The 25,804-nt window shown below is 32.6% G+C and overlaps 4 protein-coding genes across 17 annotated transcripts; 1 reads left to right on the forward strand and 3 right to left on the reverse strand.

Annotated features, from left to right (window-relative positions):
* Positions 1–1,060: 1,060 nt before the first annotated feature.
* On the reverse strand, positions 1,061–4,757 carry LOC121128988 (uncharacterized). 2 transcript variants are annotated; one of them, XR_005868326.2, is made up of 5 exons: positions 3,818–4,078; positions 3,237–3,752; positions 3,039–3,175; positions 2,513–2,911; positions 1,061–2,202 (listed from the first exon to the last, which is right to left on the reverse strand). XR_005868326.2 is itself a non-coding variant. In XM_040724621.2 (4 exons), exons 1-4 carry the CDS (start codon positions 3,992–3,994, stop codon positions 2,743–2,745), a joined length of 999 nt encoding a protein of 332 aa, XP_040580555.1. In that variant the 5' UTR covers positions 3,995–4,757; the 3' UTR covers positions 2,375–2,742. The 2 variants fall into 2 exon arrangements, 1 of the variants encoding a protein (XP_040580555.1); XM_040724621.2 differs by lacking the exon at positions 1,061–2,202 and having other exon boundaries at positions 2,375–2,911; positions 3,818–4,757.
* A 3,147-nt stretch (positions 4,758–7,904) lies between these two features.
* LOC121128999 (TATA box-binding protein-associated factor RNA polymerase I subunit B) lies at positions 7,905–11,765 on the reverse strand. Of its 12 annotated transcripts, none has more exons than XM_040724654.2 (5): positions 11,579–11,765; positions 10,742–10,985; positions 10,292–10,654; positions 8,599–10,213; positions 7,905–8,536 (listed from the first exon to the last, which is right to left on the reverse strand). In XM_040724654.2, exons 3-4 carry the CDS (start codon positions 10,450–10,452, stop codon positions 9,799–9,801), a joined length of 576 nt encoding a protein of 191 aa, XP_040580588.2. In that variant the 5' UTR covers positions 10,453–10,654; positions 10,742–10,985; positions 11,579–11,765; the 3' UTR covers positions 7,905–8,536; positions 8,599–9,798. The 12 variants fall into 12 exon arrangements, with proteins under 12 accessions (XP_040580588.2, XP_071749157.1, XP_071749145.1 ...); XM_071893056.1 differs by having other exon boundaries at positions 8,595–10,213; positions 11,579–11,752; XM_071893044.1 differs by having other exon boundaries at positions 10,725–10,985; positions 11,579–11,722.
* A 1,518-nt stretch (positions 11,766–13,283) lies between these two features.
* On the forward strand, positions 13,284–14,821 carry LOC121129042 (uncharacterized). Its single transcript, XM_040724712.2, has 2 exons — positions 13,284–13,863; positions 13,930–14,821. The coding sequence occupies exons 1-2, from the start codon at positions 13,566–13,568 to the stop codon at positions 14,361–14,363; spliced, it is 732 nt and encodes a 243-aa protein (XP_040580646.1). The 5' UTR covers positions 13,284–13,565; the 3' UTR covers positions 14,364–14,821.
* A 78-nt stretch (positions 14,822–14,899) lies between these two features.
* On the reverse strand, positions 14,900–25,572 carry LOC121129032 (uncharacterized). Of its 2 annotated transcripts, XM_040724699.2 has the most exons (4): positions 25,469–25,572; positions 25,132–25,394; positions 17,896–17,999; positions 14,900–15,256 (listed from the first exon to the last, which is right to left on the reverse strand). In XM_040724699.2, the coding sequence occupies exons 1-4, from the start codon at positions 25,516–25,518 to the stop codon at positions 14,900–14,902; spliced, it is 774 nt and encodes a 257-aa protein (XP_040580633.1). In that variant the 5' UTR covers positions 25,519–25,572. The 2 variants fall into 2 exon arrangements, 1 of the variants encoding a protein (XP_040580633.1); XR_005868338.2 differs by lacking the exons at positions 17,896–17,999; positions 25,132–25,394; positions 25,469–25,572 and adding an exon at positions 15,796–15,874 and having other exon boundaries at positions 15,116–15,256.
* Positions 25,573–25,804: the final 232 nt, after the last annotated feature.

Consider the following 25,804-nt stretch of genomic DNA (forward strand, 5'->3'; position numbering starts at 1 on the left):
TAACTTGTCAGAGGAGTTTGTCATAAGCTCCTAAATGGTCTTCAGGGTACGTGTAAAAGCTCTGATTGATAATTTTAGTGGCCATATTGAGTGAAAAAAGTTTTACAAACACCTTGTCTACATGTCTTGATGACATTATTTTTTTTGCTATTATTGAAAATATAAAATTATTGATGTATTTTTATATCCAAGTCTCGAGTCCACGTTTTGCTGCCCTATCCTGTGTAAATAAATAAGATTTATAAGTCGTTTTTGTTATTTTTGGCTAAAATTGCTGTTCCCTTTGAAATTTTGATTCAAAATATTTAATGCGTATTATTATAAAATGCATTAAATGGTTATTTTCTGTTGGAAAAAGGATAGAATCATTCCCCAAAATTTCGATGCATACACCAACAAAATCCCATTACGTAATGAATTCCAACCAGACAAAGTAGGTAATAAAATTAGTATAATAAGAAAAAAATAAACATAGCAACGATTCGAATAAAAAAATTGCTAATCATTTCTCCGTTAGTAATTATCATTAGACATGAGGGATTATTTATACTAAAAGAGACTCATGAATAGACAAATAAGCATAATTTGAGGCTAGATCACAATTCCATAATTATTCCAACAACAAAAAGCCAACATTTAATTCATTTTATAGAAATAAGTATTGCATATTTTTATAGAAAAAACTCATAAGTTACATCAATTTCAACCTAAAATAAACAATAACATCGTACATATAAACTTCATTTATTTATACATTCAGACGAAATCTCCTCGAAGCAAAATGGCTTTAAGGTAAAATTACCGGGCATCATCAAAATAATTTATAAGATATTTGTAAGATTGTTTTGTGTTGACAGGTCACATGTATCTTCTAGGCCGGTTCTAGCGTACACGGGGCCTGAGGCAAACATAAATGTGCGAGGCCGTTATATTTCTTTTTTTTTACAAATTTATTCTCAGCTTATATACTTTTTTTAAATTTTGAAGTACCCAGCACAAGGTTCCAAGTCAGGGCACTTGCCCCCTAAAAACGGGTGTTGCAATAAATAAAAGTATAAAATAAATTTTATATATAAGTAAAATATTGTACTTTATATATTTTTTAGTGTACAGTTTATCAACTTTGATAAAACAAGGAGATTGCAAATTATTGAGCACATCTTAGACAATTTTTGACTAATAGCATCATATTCAATCATAAGCCTTAAAATGATGAAATTTAATACAAAAATTAACGTGATATCACAAATTGGTTTAAAAAAATATGTTAAATGTAATCATTGATATCCAGCCATAGAGATCGATGGAAAAAATAAGGTATTAATATACGAATTATAAGATTGTATAAGTTGATAAAACTTTGGAATTCTTCGTGGTATTTGTTGATTCTTAGATATTAAAAATTTTAGGTAAGTAAACGTTGTCCCTTTTCTGCTAAGTTTTCCAAAATATCGAGCTCCATTTCTATATGTATTGGAATCGAAACCTCATGGCATCTGGCAGATTATATTATTTATTTAATTTTGCGTAGAATCGGTTCTACTTTGAAAGCATTTGGAGAATTATTCCTACGACCCAGTTAACTTATGCTATTCTGGCTACCAAGTTTTTTTCTATTTTTAAAATACAGAGTTTTACTACTGGTGTTACTTTAGGACAGTGATACAGTAATTGTACCTAGGTTTCAATACTGTCTTGGCAGAAGGAGCAAGTTTTGCTACTTCCTTCAGTTCACGACTTGTTAGTGAATAGAGACGACGTTGCAATTCGATAACGCAACCAATTCTGTTTTGTTGTAGTAAATGGATATCTAATAAATGTTTGTTTTTTAAGACCTAGTCTAGTGAGCCAAGAATTTGCAATCTCAGTCGGTGATGTTTTCCCTTTTACTGCCATACTCCTCCAAATTTGTTTGTTATTTATCTCTTCCAATGCAATGTAAAAAGGCGTCGATCGTCATGTTATTTCTCTCTTTGATAATGTTGTGAGAATATTCACTAATTAAAAAAATTCGATAACAAGGCTTCCTGTATTCTTTCACATCCTTTGTTTGGTACGCATTATATAACTCGTCCCGAGTTCTAAGTCTGTGATGGCAGTTCAAAGGTTCGTATTTAACCATGAGTTTTAGCAACTGAAAGGTTGGTTTTTCGCAACATTGTGTTATCTTTTTCCAATACAAGCTAATATCCTCTGTGAAAGCTGCATGAGCAAAGAGAAAAAATATAAATAAAAAAAAGGGACAGTCTACTCCCACACACGTCCCACCTTAAAAATATATTTTATGAGATTTATTAAATGTATTCAACTCAGAATATCTATACTTTAATCTCCATAATCCCCCAAACCTTTATTTCAAATAATTCATAAATCAGAACTTATTTCAATTTAATTCAAGAATAGTTATCACAACTGCGAATTAAATCATATATTTTAATATTTTGAATTATAAGAAGTCAACATATTATTTTTTTCGGTGTTAACCGTATATAGTTGTATTTCTTCAACCCACCCTTCAATCAGAACATTGCCCGATTCGATGTATGTCCCATATATGTTGTTAAAAATTGTACAATTAAACCAAATTCGGGAAATTTCACATTTTTCACTAATTTATCCAATACAGAATCAGAAGTAAAAAAACTACCACAACTTATTTCCATCAATTGGCTATTCCAGAAGGCATGATAACTAAAAGATGTGCCCCATTAGCATCCTGGTGCTCTGGAATCTTATCGTTGATCATAATTCTTCGACTTTTTTGCTCGTCGTTTCGGACATTTTATCATTTTCATCTAAAACATCAATAGCTAAAACATTATCTGCAAAAGCTCTTTGGAGTGTTCGAATTGAAGGCAACGGATATCCTTGATCAATTAGAGTACTATAGCCAGACAGTCCACAAGTAAACCTAAATAAAATATTTTAAAAATCTTTAAATAATAATGATCAAAATGGTATTAAGGTTTCATTCATTTTAATTTCATACACTAGACTCAGAAATTTAATAATTAATCATTAAATTTATAAGCTAATACCTTAATTTCAGAGCTTTTTTAATAGTTGAGATAGTCCAAGGCCTAGTTGTTTTTTTTCCATTCCGACATAAGAACTTGATTTGATCGTCGTTAAGAAATTTTTTGACTTTATCTTCATTTGTGCTAAGACATTTTGCCTAAAGAAAAAAATATTTAAACGTTTTTCACACTTTCATGTATTAGCAAAACAAAAAAAACCTTTTTGGATATAAAGTTACATCGTTGTTGAAGGCTAAGCCTAGCAACTTTATAAGACGCTTTGAGTCTTAATATTTGCTTATGAAGATCATGATTTTTTGCTACAAGAGCTTTATTTATAGTTCCCATATTTTGACAATTAGAGCATAGCACCGAGGTATTTAGAGAATCATTTTGTATTACAACTTCCTCAGAGACTTCTTCCAACGCTAAATCATGGAAGGTAGATAGTTTCTCACAAGGTTGATCAATAAAAACACTTTCTTCTTCTACTTCTTCTTTATCATGATTCAATGTAGTTGTAGTTGTCATTGAAAAAGGCTTGTTGTATGAATGATCTAAAGCAAATGTAGATTTATTTCTTTCAAACGCTTCCTCCGCTGAATTCCTATTCAATGGAGGCTTCCGAATGTTCTTTCTCTTGATATGCCCGAAAAGAGTCGGAATTGCATCGTGTTTCAAAAGCCATCTTCCCTCTACAGGTCGACGACGGAACATCCGCTCTTCGAAGTGAGCCTAAAGAAAATACATTTCTAATTATATAAAAGCAAAAAAAAATTAATTTACAATACAATACTTACGTCACAAAGCCTGGAATGATCTGTCGGAGTCCAATTTGCACGTTTAATAGTGTTGGCCCACACTTTCCTCCTAGTTTTGTCCTTGGGAAAGCTAAACATTCGTGCAGGAGAAGAACCTGGTGTTCTTTTGTGTGTCGCAGACTTATTTTTACAATTAATAGCACAACACATAACCATGATGATGATTGATAAGTGACAACGAAGAAGTTTCTCTCCCTCTCAAGAATAACAAATAACAATGTATCACAATATTTAGCTAGCTAGACGTTTAAGTACACACAAAGTGAACTTAGCGCAGCTTTATTAAAGTTTAAACCAATCATAATTAAGGATGAGATAAATAAATAAATATAGTGCGCAAAAAGCGTTGTTCAACTGTTACAGAATGGGCAAGTACCTCTCCCACTACTAGCTTTTTTATCGACTCTCTCAACCTCAACTGTCAAAAGGGACAGGAAAAATTTAAAGAAAGCTAGTCTTTAGCTAGTCTTCTGTATTTCTCTTCTGGCTAACTATTCATTATTATTTAGGATTTTAGCAAAAAATGTCATGAAAAAATGGCAGGAAAAGTGTGTAAGTGGAAAGAATGGCAAGATTATTTTAAACTGATATAATAACTATCACCAATATACTATATATTACTATAAAAGTAAAATAAACAAACACGGTAGCGGTTCCAGTGGAAGAAGTGCTAATCACATAATTCCCATTATCAATTATAACATCATTAGAATTGATGGATTATTCATATTCGATTGGGTTGACGAACAAGCATTTGCATAATACTAGGCAAGAGTAGCGATTTCCACTTTGTTATGATCAGAGATGTGTTACGACTAACCACTGAGAGGATTCGGGGAGGTAGTCAAAGGTCCAGTCGTTAAAGGGTGCGCTGAAGACTGTAAAGCTCAGTACAGTTGGATATATCTGAAATTGCAATAGAATGGTGGTCTTTGTCTCTTCGTAAACCTTATTTCTTGTCCAAAGAGAACAAAACAGGCTGCATTACGTAGTTACCTAAAAGACTCGAAGTTGTTTATCTAAGACTGGGATGTTTATTTTTCAAAAGAAGGGATTCGAGATACTTTATCCACAACAAGAGATGCTCGAATTATAATATCTACCGGAATGATGGCAGATTGAAACTTTATCCGAAGAAGAAAACCAACCTAAGCCTCAAAAGAGTAGGGTCGACTCCTTCGTTGGCTGGGGAATCCTATCAATCCATAAAGAACAATTGAATCGATTCAAGAATTGAAACTATGAAGGGATCCGTTCTCGGACTGCTTGTAATTTAAATATTTCAAATATAGGATTATTTATTTCGGGATCATTTTAAGATATTGAAATCGTATATAATAAGATAATTTTGTTTTGCGTTTGCCTGTACAGTCCCATAAATATAGGATTACTCAAGAAATAAAAAATCGAACTTAAATCTTAGAAGATGCATGTTTTTTGAATATGGTTTTCCAAAAGACCACCGTTCTATTGAAATGTCAGATTGCTCCAACTATACTGAGCTGTACAGTCTTCCTCGCACTCTCTAACGACTGGACCTTTCACTACCTCCCCGAATCCTCTCAGTGGTTAGTCGCGTCATAGCCAACTACCATTTCTTCTGACACATCCTGGATCATAATAAAGTAGAAATCGCTGCTCTTCCCTAGTACTATGCAAATGCTTGTCCGTCAATCCAAGAGTCTTGTCGAATATGAATTTGTTAGCAATGAAAGTTAAGATAAAAATATTTCCACGCGTGTCTCCTCCGGTGCAAGGTTAATATAAATAACCTTGCTCTGCTATATATTTATTTCTATATGATAGCAGTTTGATATTTATTGATTCGAATCTTGCGTTCCATGATTGTATTCGAAAAGTCCATTATTTTAATAATGATTATTAAAATCAATAATATCTATACCATGTATTGCATTCCCAAGATCAGCAATTTATGTATCCAACTGGTACTTAATTTTTTCTAGCATTTTAATTACTCTAGAACTTTCTATTCATACTGAAGGATCATTGTTAAAATATATTTCAGTTGTAAATCATGCCGATTTAGTAAACTAGAGTTGCAATATAATAAAGAGGGATGAAGCACAGAGATTGAAATGACCCTTGTAAACTCATTTTTGCTGGGGGGACCTTTCATAAATAATATTTGCATTATTTAGAGACAACACAAGGAACAAAGTGGAGATTATGTTCGTAAATGAAGTATAGAACTTCAATAAAGCAATATTCATAATGTAGAAAATAATTTATATACCTAAACCAATAATACATTGAAGAATCCAGATTTGAAAAAAATATGCATATGATTTTTTTAAATGCCCTCACAGAAAGGAATTTATACAGTAAAAATAATATTTCACCATGAATACAAAAATGAAAATATATTTTACTTGCTACAATATTATAGATAAAATTATAATATTCAATACAATAATTTTTGGATTTAGACACATACAATAAATTCAAGATATATTCGACAGTTTATCTACTTCCAGATCAGTATGTCTTTTGGATTTCTTATTTTCTTGCAAATTAACAGAGGGACCATAGCTTTTAATTATGAAATTATACGTTTTCCAAGTTATTAATTCAATCAATTTAAAAATTATCATATACTTTTATTTATATAAATATAAGAAGAAATCAATTCCTCGATTTTCATAATCATTTCTTTTGGTTCCACATTATAGTCTGCCTTCCTAAATAAGCTATGGCATTATAAATCGAATTAACAATCTTAATTTTATTTGACCTGACAATAGCCACAAACTTTGACACTGGAAGCTTCTTATGATTTTGATAAAATTTGCCGAATTTAAAAAAAAATACAATCACTCTTATTTAATGTCATTCATTCGGTTAGTCTGTGTTTTTTTTTTCTTTTTTGTATTAACTCTAATTTGGTTGGTATCACAATTAAGTATTCTTTAAGTGTTAGATAGTAACAATATTTACCTGTTAAAGTTATTTAATAATACTTAAATGGCTAAAATAAAAATTAAAGTTTTAATAAATTAGTTAATAATAAATATGTGTTGTTTAGACAATGGCGATAACTAGCTAATTAATAATTGCTAACTTTGGCTACAATGAAACATATCCGCTCTTCAAATTGAGCCTAAAGAAAATACATTTATATATATATATAAATCAATTTCAATCGAATGAAAACTAAAGATGAATATTACCTACTCAGTACTGATTAAATAAGTCAAAGTGTAAAAAAATCAACATCTATAAAATATACTTAAAAAGAGCATTCTATCCAATGAAAAAATTGAAATGACATAATATATTTCCTAAAAGAAAATATTTTCAAAGTACATAATATTATTTACAATTCCAATGTATAGGGTGACATGGAGAGTACTTTGTATACTCTTTGAAGAAGAAAATTGAAGCAATTATGAGAAAAAAATTTAAAAAATGGTCTGAAATTCAATAGTGAGTACTGGTCTTAGCCTTTGACGGTCCAAGTTAAGTTTTAGGTCTTCAAATTATTATTCCAAGTCAAGACTAAACTTTTGATTCCAAGTCCACGCCAGACCGTAATGATTTTAAGAGGTCGACCTTCTCCAAAAAAAAAAAGTTATCACTGAAAATTTGAGTTCTTAGACTCAGACTCCATAATAGACTCACACAAAAGTTTTCAGGACTTTAGAGACCTGTTGTTAAACTTAAACTCCCTGCTTTTACCATTATGCAATTATACCATTTGCTTTCATCATTGGGTGTGCTAAAATCATCAACACATAATCGGGTTGATTTGATATATATATGCTTTTTTTAAAGGGGACGGGAGCTCAAGAGAAAGGGGCTAGCGACGCCAGTACCACTCTGTATAAACTAGACATAAAATTACATAACACAACATCCATCATTGTCGTTATTACCGCTAGGAGGGACACCACAATCATTTTTTTTAGTAGTAGTATTCCTCATACTATTAATAGTGAGTTTTCCATAGTCCCTCCAATAAATAAATAAATCAGCCTCACCCCCAATAACAACATCTTGATTACAGTATTGTACATAAGTATGTTATAAAGAAGTTATCCACAGAATGTAATGTATAGATATATCATGGTTAAGTACTATATTTACTAATATATGATTATAAATTTTTATAAGTGGACAATTTAAGTTACGCTATGCATTATCGTTCAATTTGTTAGCTATCACATCATCAATGACCTTAAGGATTTTCGGCATCAAATCTTTAGAACCCTTCTTAAAAAAATTCTGTAGAAGAATACATTTTTTTACCAAAATAATTCTTGTCCGCCCTCAAGATCTCTTTTTCTACATATTCCACGTCTGAGTTGAGAAGGGCAGGAGTAGAATAAATGTAATTCGAAAAATATTGTAAAATCCACGAATAAGAATCAGGAAGTTCCATTAACATTTTTTCATCAGAGCCAACAGGTTTTATAAATCGCGAGTTTGATTCCAAGACCTTACGATCACTCATCACTAATTTGTAATATCTCTTTTCCAAACTATATTTTTCATTGGCATTGATAAGCTTAATAAATTCAGAAGAATCTTGGGTATTTTTAACGTATTTTATAACACGTAAACGTGATGTCTCAACAATAGGAAGTTCAATGGGAATAACGTATTCGTCTTTAATGAGTGGGTTCTCCATTCCAAGGTTCTTCTCATGCATTTCCAAAAGTTGTCGTAAAGCATCTTTTTCTAAAGTAGAAAACATGAGTAAGGAGTATTTGAATAATTAATTAATTATTATTATTACTTACTATCTTCCGATATTGGCTCAATATCGCAACTATCCGAATCTTTCCCACCCAGAACATCCGTCGAAAATTTGTGCATGGGTGTCAAAGTCTCATTTATGTAAGACATGGACCGGGAAGGGAGGTTTTCTCCGTATATTCTTAGTATAAAGTCCCCCAATCTGTCAAGTTTTTTCCTCTTACAACTATTTTTTACATAAATAGCTTCTTTTTTTTAGAAAAGATTCTTCCATATTTCTTATATCTGTTATATAAGTGGAATGACACATCCTAGTCCTCGGTAGTAGCTCTTTGAATTTGTTAAAGAATGTTGCTGAGTGACGCATCATCAACAAAATTCTAGACCGTGAGAGTCTAACCCAATCATCAATCACAAACTTGCACTCACTCGAACTTTTACCTTCGTTCATCTTACGAATTGTAGATGAAATGTAATGCTCAGTGAAATCATCCAGCCCGTAGATATATTTTAATACAACCAATATTATGGCACAAGCACGAATAGATACGTCAGGAATCATACTATTTTTTAATTCTGATTTATGGCAGTACAAGTTATCAATAAGGTTTGTATGTTTGAATGCGTTTCTTATCGTCTGGCTCAGTACTTTGGGAAGCGAAAATTCTTGAATATAGCGTTCGATGATAGAATTTGGATGATCTGAGCCCAAATCCATAAAAGGTCCACCAAAATTCACATTCCCAAGCTCCAAAAGAGAAATCATTTGGTACATAATAACTTTAATCCCTTCTGGTTCAAGTTTACGATAAGCTCTATGTCTCGAAAATCGAAGTATGTCTTCATTACCTTGTAGTCTCATGAATTTGGGGATATGAACAAACGCATCATAGAATGAAATGGAATCACATTCAATGAAAAACAATAAATCTGCTATGCATACTCTACTATCGTCTTGTAGGATGAGAGCAAGAGAAAAGAGGGCAAATAGAACTGGCAATGCAAGGTGATAAGCTCTCTCCGAAACGGAAATTGGATATTTCTTCTTTTTCGAAAAAGACTTCCAAATACGCTCAAAAATTCTGTTTTGGTCTTCCAAGAGCTCATCATCAACACTACTTGCAAGGCTTGAAAACTCAGATCCAGTTTCTAACGAATCAGTAATTACAGAATTCGTACCAGATTCTCCAAAAGATATATCATCATTACCATCACTCTTGCATGAAGATCCAGACAAAAAGCTATCAAAAAGCTTTTCTCTTCTTTCTTCTCTTTCTCTTGGATACACTGGATGTATCATCTAAATCCTCCATTTTCAAATCTCCCTTCTTTTTAATGTACGTTGTTCTTTTGTGTAATGACCAACGAAGGGTTTGAGCACAACACAATTTACTTCGTCCAGTTAAAGCAACTTGTACATCCCGAAAATTAGGTTTTATTCCAAGATGTGGCTTTGAATTTTTATATAAGTAGGCGCGACCTGTTTTCTTTAGATAAGTAGCAAACAATTGATGGAGTAGAGGTTGAAAGGAAGGTCCAGTTAGACCCAATAACATTGCTTCCTCTGACCATCCTCGAAGGATAACGGAAAAACCATCTAAAGATGTAAAGGAACGATAGCAATCCTCTTTTTTCCTACGTTTTTTTTTAGAGAACATTCTGAAATAATAAAATAATGGAAGCGTTTTATTTTTGAATGTCAAAGAACGACAAGTATCAATTGAATATTTATTTTACTTGGTGCTTTTCTTTTCATGGGGTTGAGATCCCATAGTGATCTCATCCACCACTGTTTCCATACCATGCTGTTGGGATTGAGTGAGACAAGTAGTACAGTAACGAAGTCCCTCTTGGAGATGAAACTCTGTTCCAGAGCAGACATCACATTGGATTGTCATTTTGATTTATTTGCCTTCTTTTGGAAGGAAGAGTCAAGAGAGAGCTCCAGCCTGGAATGTCGTGAGTTGTTTGAGAAAGAGTAGCAATTATCAAGGGACAAGAAAATCAATCAATGTATTGCTCCAGGATACCTCCCAATTCCTTTCCAACGGTATCTATTTGATGTTCTGCACGCTGGAGATGGAGTTGAAGGCCCCTTAACTGAAAGTACAAGGAAGGGATATAATTAGACAATAAAGAAACTTAAGGCTTTAGTAAGTGCCGTCATTACTCATTGGTCCTTCCTACCTCTTGTTCGTAGTCTATAAGCCTATAAAATTTCAAATGTCGATGATAGAGACTTCTCACTTGGTAGAGAAGAAAGCTGAGGAGTAAAAGTCCCAAAATCACGACCACACTTCGAAAAAAGGAAAGGGATCTTTTCTTTACTTTGCTTGAGCACACGGGAAGAAGCATCCTCACTTCCTGGCAACGTGGATTGCTTGTGGAGTGAGGCTTGGAGATATATGCTATCAATAGTAGGATGACTCACCTTGGAAACGAGAAATGCAAGGAATAACGAGTAAGTAACTAATAATAAATATTGAGTTGTACTAGTAATATGACAACTAACAACCCACTGCAAATCTGATCTTCTTAAAGCTTGTTTTTAATTTTTCACACAGAAATTCAACAAGATTCATTACTCATTAACAATAACATAAATATATATTATTATTTATTTCCATACCCCTCTCACTTCTCACACACGTCACACGTTCAATGAAAAATGCGCGCTTTCAGCTCATCAGTAGTGTTAGATCGGTCTATAAAGACTTAGTCCTATCAGTCCGGCTCCAATAAAATTTGTCATACTGCTCCCATCGGTCTTTTATCTCCTCACTTGTTCCTGACTATCATTCTAATATTATTTATCCACAATTTTAAAAATGCATATATATAATTCATAATAGTAAATCCTAAATAGTATTTTATTCGATACTGTATTATAATATAATATTAAATAGTATTACATTTATGTTTGTATATAATCGCCAAAATTTATCCATAGAAATAATACAGGGGGGTCCGCAGGATTTATATATACTTTTTTTTTTCTAGGGAATATAATTTTGAAAGAATGACCTTTTTTTCAAGGAATTTTCAAAAAATTCCTTGATTGAGGAAGGGGATACTACAGTCCCTTCAGATACACAACATGGTAGTGATGGTAGATTTTAGTAAATGTGCCCTTATGATGATTGATGATACTTCAGCAGCTTAAATGACGAAGTTAGCAATATTCCAGTCACATTGAAACTTAGTAGTAACTACGTCATTTCAGCTGTTGTATTTTCCATAAAAGATCGTTAACACGTCGTTCTCTTTATTCTATCACGCAACGCTATTTATATCTTTTATAGTTGCAGACTATCACTTTCATATTATTTCTGCACCAATAAATTTCATAGTCATATAAATGACAAAGTTACCAAGAGGTGAGCATTTATTGGTATGTGAAGCTGTTGATAAAGTTAATTAAAATTGCCAAATGAATTAGAAGGGAAAGAAAAAATTATTAGCTAAAGAGAGAAAAGCTAAGGATTTCTACTACAAAATACAAGTATAAATAACTTGCAAGGAAATATATATTGCATCTCTCTCTGTAAAATATTGTAAACCTTTCTTTCTATGGAGAAAAGTTGTATAAGTGATGTAATGTTTCTTGTCCATATTTATCTATATATTGTAATAAGAAAGCGCCACCGCGTTCAGTTGATCTCTTTTTACAATGATTAATAAGGGGCTAGCTGCTGCAGAGCAAAGATACAGCTGACGAGTAATAGTACTTTTATTATATTAGTGTTGTACTGCAACTAACTAGCAGTACTGTGAATTTTAAATCAAAGAAAATATATAATCTGTGGTAATAAGGATCTCTATTTTTTAGCTCTAAAAGGAAGAGTATTTAGCCATTAATTTATTAGTCAGAGAACACTGAAATTAATATGGAGCGACATCTTTAGTTGGCTTGCGCTTATTTTGACTGAAGTGCAAAATAATTTTCTCATATTTTTAAAGTAAAAGCATTAAACAATAATTATTTCAGACATAGAATATGTATTAAATATTTTTAATTTTAGGTAATTTTTATACTGAAACACAAATATTTACAATATGCAATTTTACACTGAAGATAAAATGGATCTAATTCATAATTTCATTGCACTTTTAGGGGAAAAAAATAGCAGTTGAAGAATAGTTTAAACATCTTTCCTTATTTTATTTGAATGGGATGGACGGTTCGCTTCAGAAATAAAATTGTATTCGAGTATTGAAGAATTTTAATTGGAAAAATTGTTGAGAAGCTGGCTATTACAGGAGAACGAAACTATTCGAAACCATGTTACTTTGATAGAAAATTGATTTGTTCCTGCTTATGTATTTGCAGAAATTGACTTATATGATATTATTGTGTAATAATGTATGTAAAATGTTTTCATTAACTTCATAATTGAAGAAGACGCCATTTTTTAGGCTCATTCTTGATATTTTTACTACATAAAATGGAGAAATTTTTAATAAAATTTTATAAAACTCCATGAAATGGATTTATGAATAAAAAAAAAGACTTAACACAAACATTGACTCCTACTCGATGGCACTGATATTTGAATTAAATCAAGGTATTATATAATAAATATCCCTAAAAATAAAAAATGGGTTAAAATATGAGCTGTTAATGCTTCCATTTACTGACTTTACTTTATAGAGAGAAGGAATTCTTTTGTACTTCCGTCTAGCGCGCAAAAAAGAGAGGGTTCGATATTTATTTGTGTGTTGTTGTTTTAGCCATGAGCGGGCTATCTCCTGGCTATGTTCTCCTTGCCATAGCAGCTCATTATTATTGAATACATATTTTGTGTTGAGCAGCTTGTATTTGTAGTCGGCATTTATTTCTCTCGCTTTCATATTACTCTCCTGCACTTCTAGCTACAATTTGTTTTTGTCGTTGGAAGGAACTCGATTTTTACCTTCTACATTAGCATTTAATATCGATTCCTAGTTGTCCATTTTCTTTGGACAAGCTCTGTGGCCTTTGAGAGGAGAAGCAAGTATTGTCCAGTTGAGAATGCCTACATCACGCTCAGAACTGAAGAAAAAGGTGACGGAGATCCTTAAGGATGCGGATTTGGAGTCAACCTCTGCCAAGAAGGTGAGGAAGCAGTTGGAAGATGATCTGGATATGGATCTCACAGATCGAAAGGAAGAAGTGAACGATATAATTCAAGAGGTGATGGACGAAAACGAAGAAGACGAAGAGGATGAAGGTGGAAAGCAGAGCTCCGACTATGAGCCTGAGGCGGCGCCGGCACCACCCAAAAAGAAGAAAACCAATAACTCCTCCTCTTCCTCCAAAAAACGCAAAGGTAATCCACAATTATTCACATTTTAAAGATTCCCTCACTTAATACCCCAATCCGCATTCCTTGCAGATGAAGAATCAGATGCTTCCTTTGAGGAGCAGGAGGACGATGCCTCCGAAGAAGAATGGGGCTCCTCCAAAAAACAAAAGCCCAAAGCGAAAAAGCCCTCCAAGAGCCGCAAACGAAAGGACTCTGACGACGACTCCTCTGACGAGGATTTTAAGCCCACCAAGGCAAAGCGCAAGTCCAAAGGGGGTGGTGGAAACACAGGATTTACCAAACCTCTTAATCTCTCAGCTGATCTCGCTATCATCGTTGGCAAGGATATGGCTCCACGACACGAAGTTGTCAAGCAAGTTTGGGCCTACATCAAGGAGAACAAACTTCAGGACCCCAAAAATAAGCAGTTTGCAATCTGTGACGAAAAGCTCAAGAAGGTTATTGGGGAAACAAAGTTTAAATGTTTCGGAATGGCTAAGTACTTGAAGAGTCATATGTCTTAATGTGTATTAATTTCCTTCTCCCTTTATATATTTCTTGATATTTTAATTTGTTTTACCTTTATTTCGATATTTGTATAAAACTAAATTGTATTCTTATTATTCAATTTGTTCCCCCCCCCCCTCGATATCATATCGTGGAGGATGATGATGAGGAGTTTAGCAATGTATCATTAATTAATTAATTAGTTGCAATCGTTGCTTTCAAACAAATCAAATTTGGCATTTATAATTTTCATATTATTTTACGTCAAAAGTGAAAAAACTGTATCTCTTTTCTACAATTAATTTATAAAATTTAAAGTTGCTAGAAAACTTTGAAGATTGTCAACTATTATTTTTTTTGTATTAAAATATATTATAACTATATACTCAGTAAATTAATTAATACGTTTATATTTAGTATTATCTCATTTTTTAGGGAAAAAATAATTATGAATAAAGGATTGCATAAAATAATACATTCATAAATCCTTGCAATTATTTCCGTTCAAATGTAAACTTATCATCATGGTTTTTTAAGGTGAATGGAAGGAATTTTAATCTCCTGTATCTGTTGTGGATATGTTTCCGGATGTTGTCGTAGCTGTGGTGTTGGATAGGATGTCATCTACACCCCCACTGCTATGACTGAAATGATTAATAATTGAATTACTATTGCTGCCAGAAGGTCCATGGGGTGTTGGGAGGAATGAATGGTTGAAGAATGCTACTGGAGGAGGTGGAGGTACAATGGCAGGTAGCAAGCCTTGTCGATGTGCTAATTTTAGACGTGCAGCCATTTGCTTCTTCCACTTGGTCCTCCGATTCTGAAACCAGGTTTTGATTTGCACTTCGGTTAAATTCAATGATTTCGAGAGTTCCAATCGTTTTGACACAGATAAATATTTGTCCGTCTAGAAGAAAAAAGAAAAATTTTAGTATCTATTTTGCATTTCCGTTATTTTTTTTTTTTTTTTTTTGTTGAAAACCAGTAGGGCCGTTATAGACCACTGCGGTTATTGTAGTTCCACTTTCAAATAGCCCCAGATATTAGGGAAGGAATCTTCTCCAATAATAAGAAGTAATTACTTAATAAAAACAAAAAAGGTAATTAATCACTAGAACGACGGCGTTCGAGCAATTCCCTTTGTGGGCCGCTGGTATCAATAAATGAGCCCACCTGTTTCTAAGCAATGATAATTTGCTACAAAACTATTTAAAAATTTACAAAAATATCTTATTAACATTCTACATTTCTTTTTAACAAGTAAAAGTATCTGTTCGCGTATTGTATATTACCATATATGGCTAAAACCCGGCATTGAGTACCAACTAATTCATATTTCAAAGACTTTCCTTAAACTTCAACAAAATTATTCGCTAACGCCTATATTTCGAAGCTTTTTATTTATTATCAGAGGCGTCCCCAGGATTATATATATTTTTAGAAAACCTCTGTTTTCCCATTTACACATTTTATTACAAAACGTTGATTTTTTTCTTTACCAAGGCAAGAATTACTTTATTGGGAGTGAGGAGGGAGGGGGCTACAGCTCCTTCACCCTCTCTGCGGACTGATTATATAAGAATGATCTTTTTTTTTAAATTCTTCTTATAAACAAAGATTATTCGGTCAAATCTTATCTATCAAAAAATTTTATAAGTAAAATTTTTTTAATAAGTTGTTTGTCAAACTTGTCTCGCCTTTATTTGTCAATTTTGTCTTTTGCACTTTTCTTAAATTATGTTTATCAAATTTGGCATTTATAAATAATAAAAAAATCTCAAACATTTGTCATTTGCCTTCCCCATGCCCTGAAATAAAAGATAAATCCTATTGTTGGCCATGTACACAAACACCATTGAACAGACTCTGTGATTTTGTTACCTATTTAGTTCAATTTTGCGTGTTCACTACTTCAATTGTTTTGTTACTCAATGGGGAAAAATATAAATAAAATCACTGCAAATAATATGTCACAGGATATTATTTTTATTTTTTTTTGCAAAAATAATAAACAGTAAATATTGCTGTGCAGGCCGACCCTATCTAGGGAAGGAATCTACTAGGAGACATCAATATATCTTTAAGGTTACATCTTGGTGACGTCATTACTAAATGATGCTAGAATTATGGATACGGATAAACAAGTACTAGGAAAATTGCACCTTGAAGATTGTCCTGGAGAAAATTGCCAGTTAGGAAAATTGCTCGTATTTTCTTCGAACTTTATGATAAATAATAACACATTAAAAATTCGCTTAATATTATTTAGGACAAATATCTAAACATATTTGTTTGTTCCTTCCCCCAAGGGAGTACCTTCAAGTGTGAGTAATATTATTGTAATATAATCTTGCAATTTTTTAAAATAATTCCAATATTCTAAGAAATTGATTAAGAGGATTGGTAAGGAGTGGGAGGGGGGGGGGAGATAAATAGCTTAGGGCCTCTTTAAATATGGTTAAATACCCAAAGAAAAAATTCAGTGCTCAGATTGCACTGAAAAGTACATTGAAGATATTATTTATGTGTATGTTGAAAACAATTCCGTTTAGAAATTTATCATCATGAACTAGATATAAGTTCTCGGATTTTGTGGGGGTAACGTGAGAGTCACGGAGGTGGTAAAAGGACAGGTTCTGAGGTAATGCCATAACCATCTTATGGATTGAAGAAAATATAAAATACCCTCCCCACTCCACGAAAGGGCCTCACACTGGTAATATTTAAAAAAAAAATACATAATGATTATTTGCATATGCCATGAAGGAGGGTAAAAAATGTTAACAATATGTGCGTACTGAAGTAATATTACAGAAGTATACATTCAACTAACATAGTCTATAAGTTTAAAAAAAAATATGTAGCGAATGTGAGACGAACCTTGTTGATTCAGCCCATGCCACTTGGTTTTTAACGCTACCAAGACTTTCATGCCTAACCCAAGGGCTTGAAACTATTTTTTGGTATTAGACGGGTTTGTTGGATGTATGTTATGCTTTGGTGGTGGTTTTCCCTATCCCACACTACCCCCGGGCCCCTGCCCAACCCGAGGACTTCAAACTAGTTTGTGGTGTTAGAGGGGTTCCTTGTATGTATTGGAGGTGGGTTTTAACAACCCCACACTACCCTCGGGACACTGACCAATCTGAGGGAGGAAAATATTCAACCATATTTAAAGAGGCCATAATCTATTTACAACCCCACCCCACCCCCTCCCCCTCCTATATTGCAATAATATTACTCACACTTGAAGGTAATTTATAATGTGTTATTATTCATGATGAAGTTTGAACAAAATGCGGTCTATTTTCCTGACTGGAAATTTTCCACGGGGCAGTTTTCCGCGCACGGGATAAATGGTATATAACATAGCTAAGAAATATATTTTTTTTGTTAATGAATAGTCAAATATAATGTTTTATATTATTGGGATAAAAAATGACCCTTTGGTAGTTGGTGGATGGGTCAATCGGTCGGTCGGTAGTTATGGTGGTAAAAGAAATTAAAATATATTTAAAAACTTTTTTTGCGTGTGTGTTATCTTACCTTAAATTCATTTTCCAATTGTTCGAGTTGTTTTGCACTATAAGCTTGTCTTGGTTTTCTATCTATTCCAGGCTTCCTGGCTCTTCGACCGGGAGGTTTTGGAGCTAAGAAATACAATAATAATTGTTTGAAATTATGTATATTGAAAATATTGATACTATTTTGATATTTAACTTGGGATTGATATGTGTTTAAGATAATTATATATAGAATTTACATCGATTGATTGAATATCAAATATAATTTACCAAGTTTCAGGCGATCAAGTTTGGAATTTTGGGAGAAATAAATATTTTAAATAGTGAGCATTACCTAAGTCAACTGTATCAATGTCATATTTTATTATGAACGTAGCTATACATTTATAATTCTGTCTCTACCTTATCATCAATCAACAATCTAAAAAATTAACTGTTCCCTGTTGGTATCCCATATTTAAAAATTCACCCGCCAAATATATGAATTATTTCTTGCTTTCTCTTCCTCTACTTGAAGTATAAAAGGGGTGTAGGGAGGGATTAACAGAAAATATATAAAAATTTAATAAAGAATTAAAAACATGAAGGGTCTACAGAATGAAAGGAGATAGCATGAGAGAAGACGAAAAATCATCAAATTAAATCGTGGTCCATGGATTTCTCAACCGCTGGATTATTAGAAGGGACTAGTGATGTAAATCGTGTGAATTTGTAGCTGTCACCTTTATTTAAAATTTGTAATCTGAAAAATGAATTTTATTTCCATAACAGTGGGCATTACTATTTAATTTCTGAGTAGTGAACTTTTTTTCCTTCATAGATTAAATTATATTCAAAACCTAATTGAACATTCGTATGTGTTCATAAAAGAAGGTGAGTAATCTTGAGGATTTGTAATGGATTTGTAAAATCCGTGTTGGACTCAGAGTAGAATTGTGGATCGATATCGGAGTAATTCTAGCAAATGTCCTTGTCTATTTCCTTGTCTCCTTCTTCCCTTGTCACAGCTGATTGTAACTGATCTCATCCAAAATATTTTTCAAATTGTCAAGGTTACCATGTTGATTATCGTTTCTTTAACACTATTTTCTTCGCTAATAATTAGACTCAATATATAACCATGCAATTCAAAATAACACTAACGATAACAATGCATTTTAGAAGGATACTCATGAACTCGATTTAAGTTTGACTTTTTTCCTGTTGGTAGTGCTCTTTTCAATTTAAGTTTTTACATTTCTTTTTAAAAAATGAAAAATTATTCATCATTACTTCCTAAAATGTATTCCTGATTTTGGTAACAAATAAAAAAAAACAATAGCTAGATTTGCAAGTGATGGATAATATTTAACAGGACAGGGCATAACAATATCTTCTAAGCATATACTGAAAACTTTTTGAGGGGACGTACTTAATAACAAATTTGTCAAGAGATGATTTTGTTTGACAAATTTCATCTTTAAGATTGACACTTCGCAAACAGACAAGATGAACTAAATCTGAAGAGTACTATTCTAGTAACTATATAAATACTTTTCGATTTATTGGCGGAAAAAAAAATATGTTAACTCATTCAAATAGGTTCCACTTAATTTTTATCGAATTAAAGCTAACTATTAAAAATGATATAGAATCATGGCATGGCATGGTTTACTCTTCCCCTCAAATGTCGTCTAATAGAGTTTTCTCCATTAATTTAGTTAAAAACTTATCGTTAATTAGTATACTTGGGTCCGTTTAATACCGAATTACTTAAGAGACTTAAGAGTCGAGATAGTGCTAACAGATAAACCCATTAAGCTTGCTAGATATTTTTTTTTCACATTCATGAGTTGTTCAAAAAGTTTATAACGGTAGGAGTTGGGTTGAGCAGTTTACTCTGGAACCATTAAGTAACTTTTTAAATAAATATTTCTTTTTTGTATGTTCGTGGAATAATATTGTTTATAACAGAACTGAAGTCGAGTCCACATTTTCTCTGTCGAGTTCGAGTCATCAGTCTATCGGATCCATAAAAAACGAGTCTAGACTTATAGCACCGGCTTATACATATTTCAATTCATAGGGCAAGCATTAAAACTCAACTTATAAACTGGACACCATTTAATCTCATGTAGGTCGAACCAGTTAAACAATAGAAAATAGCCAAATATTTTATTTTGATCAGTAAGGTAGTTGAAATTGGAGCAGATGCCAAGTGGCGAGGAGACTTACTTTAAATATCTAACAAAGGAGAGGGGCGATATTTTCTAATATGAGCCATATGTATAATAGCACATTTTTTTTCCTATCCGTAATTAATAAAAAGTTAAAGATTAAAAATTTATTTGTTTATGAAATTCCTTTATACATAATAAGGAATCGGAATTGTCTATAAAGATGGTACCGGAATCGGCTGAAAACTTCGTATCAGTACATCCGTAATTAAAATCGAATTTGTCAAAGACCAATGCTGTTTTGGGAAAGTGAGAGTTGGCTAACTAAAGAGTGGGGAATTGTAGAAAAGTTAATAATCTGCAGTGGTTTAGACAGTGTTTTTTAAAACGTTTAAAAGTGGAAAAGTTGGTATTCTACGTCGAGTGTCTAACATAACTTAACACCCTCTCTACAGCTTCTGTTGAATTTAAGTTTATACTTGGATGTCAAATGAGCCTAGAAACTAACAAGTCCAGGTCCAGAATTTTATCCTGCTCCATGATATGTCATTCTCCTCGATGCCTGAACTCTATATTGTACTTGGCTAGTAGTTGCAACATATGATACTATCGAGCATCCGTCTAATTCTGGGTCATGAGTATCCCAGGGGATACTACCTATGTCATAAATATCGTTAGACACTTTTTTTTAATGTATAACTATTGGAAAAAGAACCCTAGGGCTCTCCATATTACTGAAAAAGAGTCTACAACAAGCACTTATTTGTCTGGAGCCAATATACATAACCTTCGCAGTCGTAAAACTCTCGAGAGGCAAAATAATTATCCTCGGTTTGGAGTACCGGGTTTTAAAACATTCAAAATCGATTGTGCGAGCCCGAATTCCAACAACTGAATGTTTTCTATTGACAGAAAGTCTGATTGAGTATTATCAGCAAACGGAATCCAAGTGATATTACATTGACTTCCCACACTCTTATACCTCTCTTTTTATGGGTATCACACATCAAATGAGTAGTCCTTTTTATTACCAACATTTCCTGCATTTTGATGTGTAATTTTTCTCCTCTGAAGGCCGTTCTTCCTTCTAAAATATATCTTCCGAAAAAGAGACGTCAAACCCGGACGTTGAAGTATCAGTATGAATTTCTAGAGATGGACTTAGATAGGAGAGTACGAGTCTCCTAAATTGGGTAACCATTTATGTCACTCATAATCTGAGATAGTAATCTTATATATTTTTTTATGCAGGGCTTATAATTTGTAATGTTCTCTGGGGTCCAGGTGTGCAAACTATGCTACAGACCTTACACTCTTCAGTATTCACAGTACTGAATAAAGATCTTGGACAGTGACCTCTTCCATAACGTTAAACTCAAGGGACTTGTTTCTTAATTTCTGGACTTTATCAATAGGTACTCGATCGACGCAAAAAAACAAAAACAAAAAAAAACCGAAGCTACAGATAAACCTACTCCCTCGTCCTCGTTATCTCTCCAGCTTAGTTAGCTAAATGATTTTAGACGGATTTTTTTTTTTTGGGGGGGGAGCACCCAAACTTCCGTCTAAAATCATGCTTTAACAAGAGTCAATTCCAGTTTTTTAAGTACATGGCATTGGTCAGAGTTATTAGTCGTCGTTGAATATACAAACTTTGCTTTAAAAATATAAAAGATAACTACCCAAAAAATCATCAGTGTTTCTCACCGTTACTCCTGAACACGCTCAAACCAAGGTTATTAGAAATGCAAGGTTATACCAAAACGCGTGTACGACTGATGTTTGACTTCCACCACGCTTTTTAATAGTGACGTCAAAGAATATGATTGGCTGCATGATTTTTCAAAACCTGCCTGTCTTGTCCTGCAGTCGGTACGATACATAAAAATTGAAAATTCTATCAAGCCCGATTACACTTAATACACCCAAGTGTATGTTTTCAAATGACAAAAAGATCAACTCAATTTTTTTTTTTCTTCCCTTTTGGGAAAAAAGGGGACCCCTTTTTTCCCTTTCGAGAATGAGACCGACGTCAGGAACATCACATGAGGTCTCTCACGTGCCTATGCTTTGAAGCCAAAATAGCAACATCATGAGGATTTTTTTAGAGGGCTCGAAAGTTAGCAAAAATGGTTGCTTGACCGATAAAGACTAAAAACCATCTATTAATATGTTTAAAATACAGTATAATGATTCAAAATTCCTTTGATGACGAAAAACATAAGACAAAAACTTTTTTTAATGTTTGGGCTATTCATGAATTTCTAAATAGTTGATAAATCTAATGATTAGTTAATTAAATTTTGAACATTTTCGTCCTGACATTTGAGTCCTTTAGTCAACAAATTTTTGGATTTGGATTGATATAGTATGTTCCTGATTGCTTATATCTCAAGAAACATTTGTTTGATCTTTAAAACCCAATTTTTTGGTTTTTGTGGCTTACAAAGAGTAACATTATATATACCATCAATAAAGCAAAAAAAAAAAAAAAATTATAGCAACAAATATTATATAACTTTTTTAAATATTAATATTTTTAAGTTGTTATTTTTTAATTATAAAGTTGTATGTCTTCACTTTACAACAAACTATGATTTTTGTTATTTTGATGAAAAATAAGGAATGCATTAGACTTTCAAAGAAAGGGTCCGGTCCGTTTTACTTCAATTTATTCTACTTACAAGGTATTTTATCCAATTCAGAAATAATTAAAATATTTTGTACGTCATGGAAGCATATATATTTCAAGCTATTTTGTCTGTTTTTAGATCTTTCAAGGCAAAAATGACACAAAATCATGAAATGTTGACAAAAAATACTTTTCAAAAAAGAAAAAAAACCCAGAAACTTTGGTTTGTAAAGGTCAATTTTTTTGTTTTTTGAAGTAAAAAAATTCAAGAAATATGATTGACTATTGTTATCATGAATTGAAAAAATGTATAAAATTTTAAGAAGGTGTCTTAAAATCAAATTTCATATTAGCCATAATTTTCAGATGCAAGAGCATACTTAAAGCACTCTAGATTATTTTTTTTCAAGATATTTATCAAGTATTTACCATATACTGTCGATGATATCGAAGTTTATTTATTCCATGAATCAAGAAGTAGTTTGTACTCCAGGCTCAACTTCATCGGTGGGCTATGGGGTATGACTCCTCACTTCTTTGCAATTTATATAGTTATTAAAATCTTTTTGTAACATATAAATTATATTTTTGCTCAGACATAGGCTCCAAAAGATAAAAAAAGTTCCTGAGGACTGCTTCGAGCCAAAACTATAGCAGGGCAAAACAGTTTAACAATTGTATCAAAAATATTTTAGTCCTGATTTCTACTATAAATCATAGAATCAATTTGTCTGTATATGAACATAATTTGAAGTTTGGTATATCGTTGTGCTGTAATTATGTACCTTTATTTTTATGTTTGATCATTTCACTCAAGATATGAGCGTGGCACAAAATGTCTTTCTTGCATTATCATTTGGGAAAGTTGATTTTCTCTAAATTGACATTGCAACGATATGTTATTGTTGCTACGTCTATTCCATTTCTTTTGAATCAATCGAGGAAGCGAACTTTAATGAAACCTTTCCAATTTACCATCCTAACTTTAAAATTAAAACCTCTGAATCCCTTAACAAAAAGATAATTTTGTTTAAAAAGTAATTTTCAAATGACAGTAGAGGTAACAAGAAAGGCCTTTAAAGATTGAAACTTTTCATCAATACTCAACAGAAGATCAAATTAACGTACAACCCTACAGAGTGACATATTTTGTTAAAACAAAAGATTTTTGAAGGCTTGGAACAAAGACTTAGGAAGTTTAAATTTGCAAGAAAAGTCGTTGACTTTTCTTTTCGGACCCACTGAAGGAGGGAGATGGAGGCCATCAAAAGAAATTTTTTGAGCAAAAAAAAATAGATAAATATAATGTTTTATAATGGATGGACGAATATACTGAAGAGCCGTTTTATGTTTTACCTGTTGTCAATAAGCTATTTTAACGAAGAACTTTGCCTTCTAATGAATACAACAATTAAAAACATGTCAACTCTAGTAATAAGTAATGTGTGTCCTCATTGTATGTAAAAATGAGGGTTGACTCGGGCGTTATAAGTGTAAATCCTTTTTGGACTCGGAGAAGAATTGATGATCAACATCAGAGTAATTCCAGTCTAGATGCCCTTGCAGAGTGGGATTTGTGTTTATTTCTTTCCTCTCACCGCTACTTACAGCTGATAAAACGTCATCACAGCTAAGCTGCTCTCCTCCCAAACATTCTTCAAATTGTCAGGGTGACTACGTTATTTTTCTGTTTTTTTAATTTTTATATACCGACGGGACATACATTATGCATCAGTGCTAATAGGATTCCAAAATTTAACACAATATTTCCCGAGAAATGAGAAACTTTAGTACTAATTTACTACATATGTAAGGAAGTATTGGATTTTCATATTTATATTGGAAGTTCTTCCTTAATAGGATATTTATCTACTTTATTGCCTAATAGGCTATTTAAGCCTTCATTTCTGTGAAGAAATAAAAAAGAAACAAATTGATAAGAATTAATAATGATTAATATTGCAAAATATAGAAGGAATTATCTCAAATTAATGTCTAAATAAAGGTGCTTTTCTCTTGAAAAGAGTCATTTTTGAAATTAAAGTTAAGACTTTCAGCGGTCAAATGAGACATTTTTTTGATTACTTCTTCTTGGAGCTATGATCCTGTAAAAAAGATCGTTAATCTTCAACTATACAAACAAAAACGACGCTAGTTCTAAAGTTGATATAGATTTTTTAAAAGTGGTTTTGGAATCTTTCAATATAAAATATATATATATATATATTTATACCCCGTACGTCTATTTTCAGCACCAAGTACTTAAAAAAGCTTTGAATCTTACAAACAGTGACAAATACCAAAAAACCTTTCTGCCCTCCATCGGAAAACTCTGAAGCGGATAGAGAAAAACACAAAGCTTGCATTTGGAATCTACATACAAAGTTCAGCGTATTTCGTTTTTGGTACATTTTTGCTCTTGAGCCGTGCTATAATTAATTGATGACATGACACAGTCACACACACGTACCTTGGAGTCCAAACAATGCATTTGTATTCCTTGCGTTTAACCATTGTGAGTAAAGGAAATGAGTAGTAGATGACGGAGCAAGGGATTGATAGAGTAGTTGAACACTCGAAGGAGATCCTGGAAGGAGGAAATCTTCCAAATCCTCTTCTTCATCTGGCTCTTCGTCCAGCTCCTCATTCTGACTCATTTTTGGAAGTAGATGTTTTTTATCATCTTCGATCTCGGTCCTTTTACCCAAAAGGCTATCAATGCTAAAATTATTTCTTTTTTGGAGGAAAAATAAAATTAAAAAAATATGTAGTTATGAATTTGGGGAGTCAACTAATGTTCTAATTACTTAAGCGTTGAGGGAATGTCATGAAGTGAAGTGGATTTCTCTGAGGTCATGATGACCACACAGCAAATGAACACTCTTTCGTCTGAAGGGTGTTATTAGAATGTAGATGTATAAGTTATGAAGGAAATCAAGAACAAGAAATGGAGAAAGGGGGTTGTTGGTGATGAAGAGTGCGTTTGTGGCTCTTTTATCCCTTCTTTTTCGTAAGAAACGGACAGAGAAAGTCTATACAGCTAGTTCTTCTATGACGATATTATAATATGTTGGATATGAAAGCCGCAATTTTTTATTACTTTTTTTTCCCTAAAGGAGAAAAAAGTATAGTATATAAACATT

The sequence above is a fragment of the Lepeophtheirus salmonis genome, chromosome 1 (assembly GCF_016086655.4).
Source record: "Lepeophtheirus salmonis chromosome 1, UVic_Lsal_1.4, whole genome shotgun sequence".
In the NCBI taxonomy this organism is placed as follows: domain Eukaryota; kingdom Metazoa; phylum Arthropoda; class Copepoda; order Siphonostomatoida; family Caligidae; genus Lepeophtheirus; species Lepeophtheirus salmonis.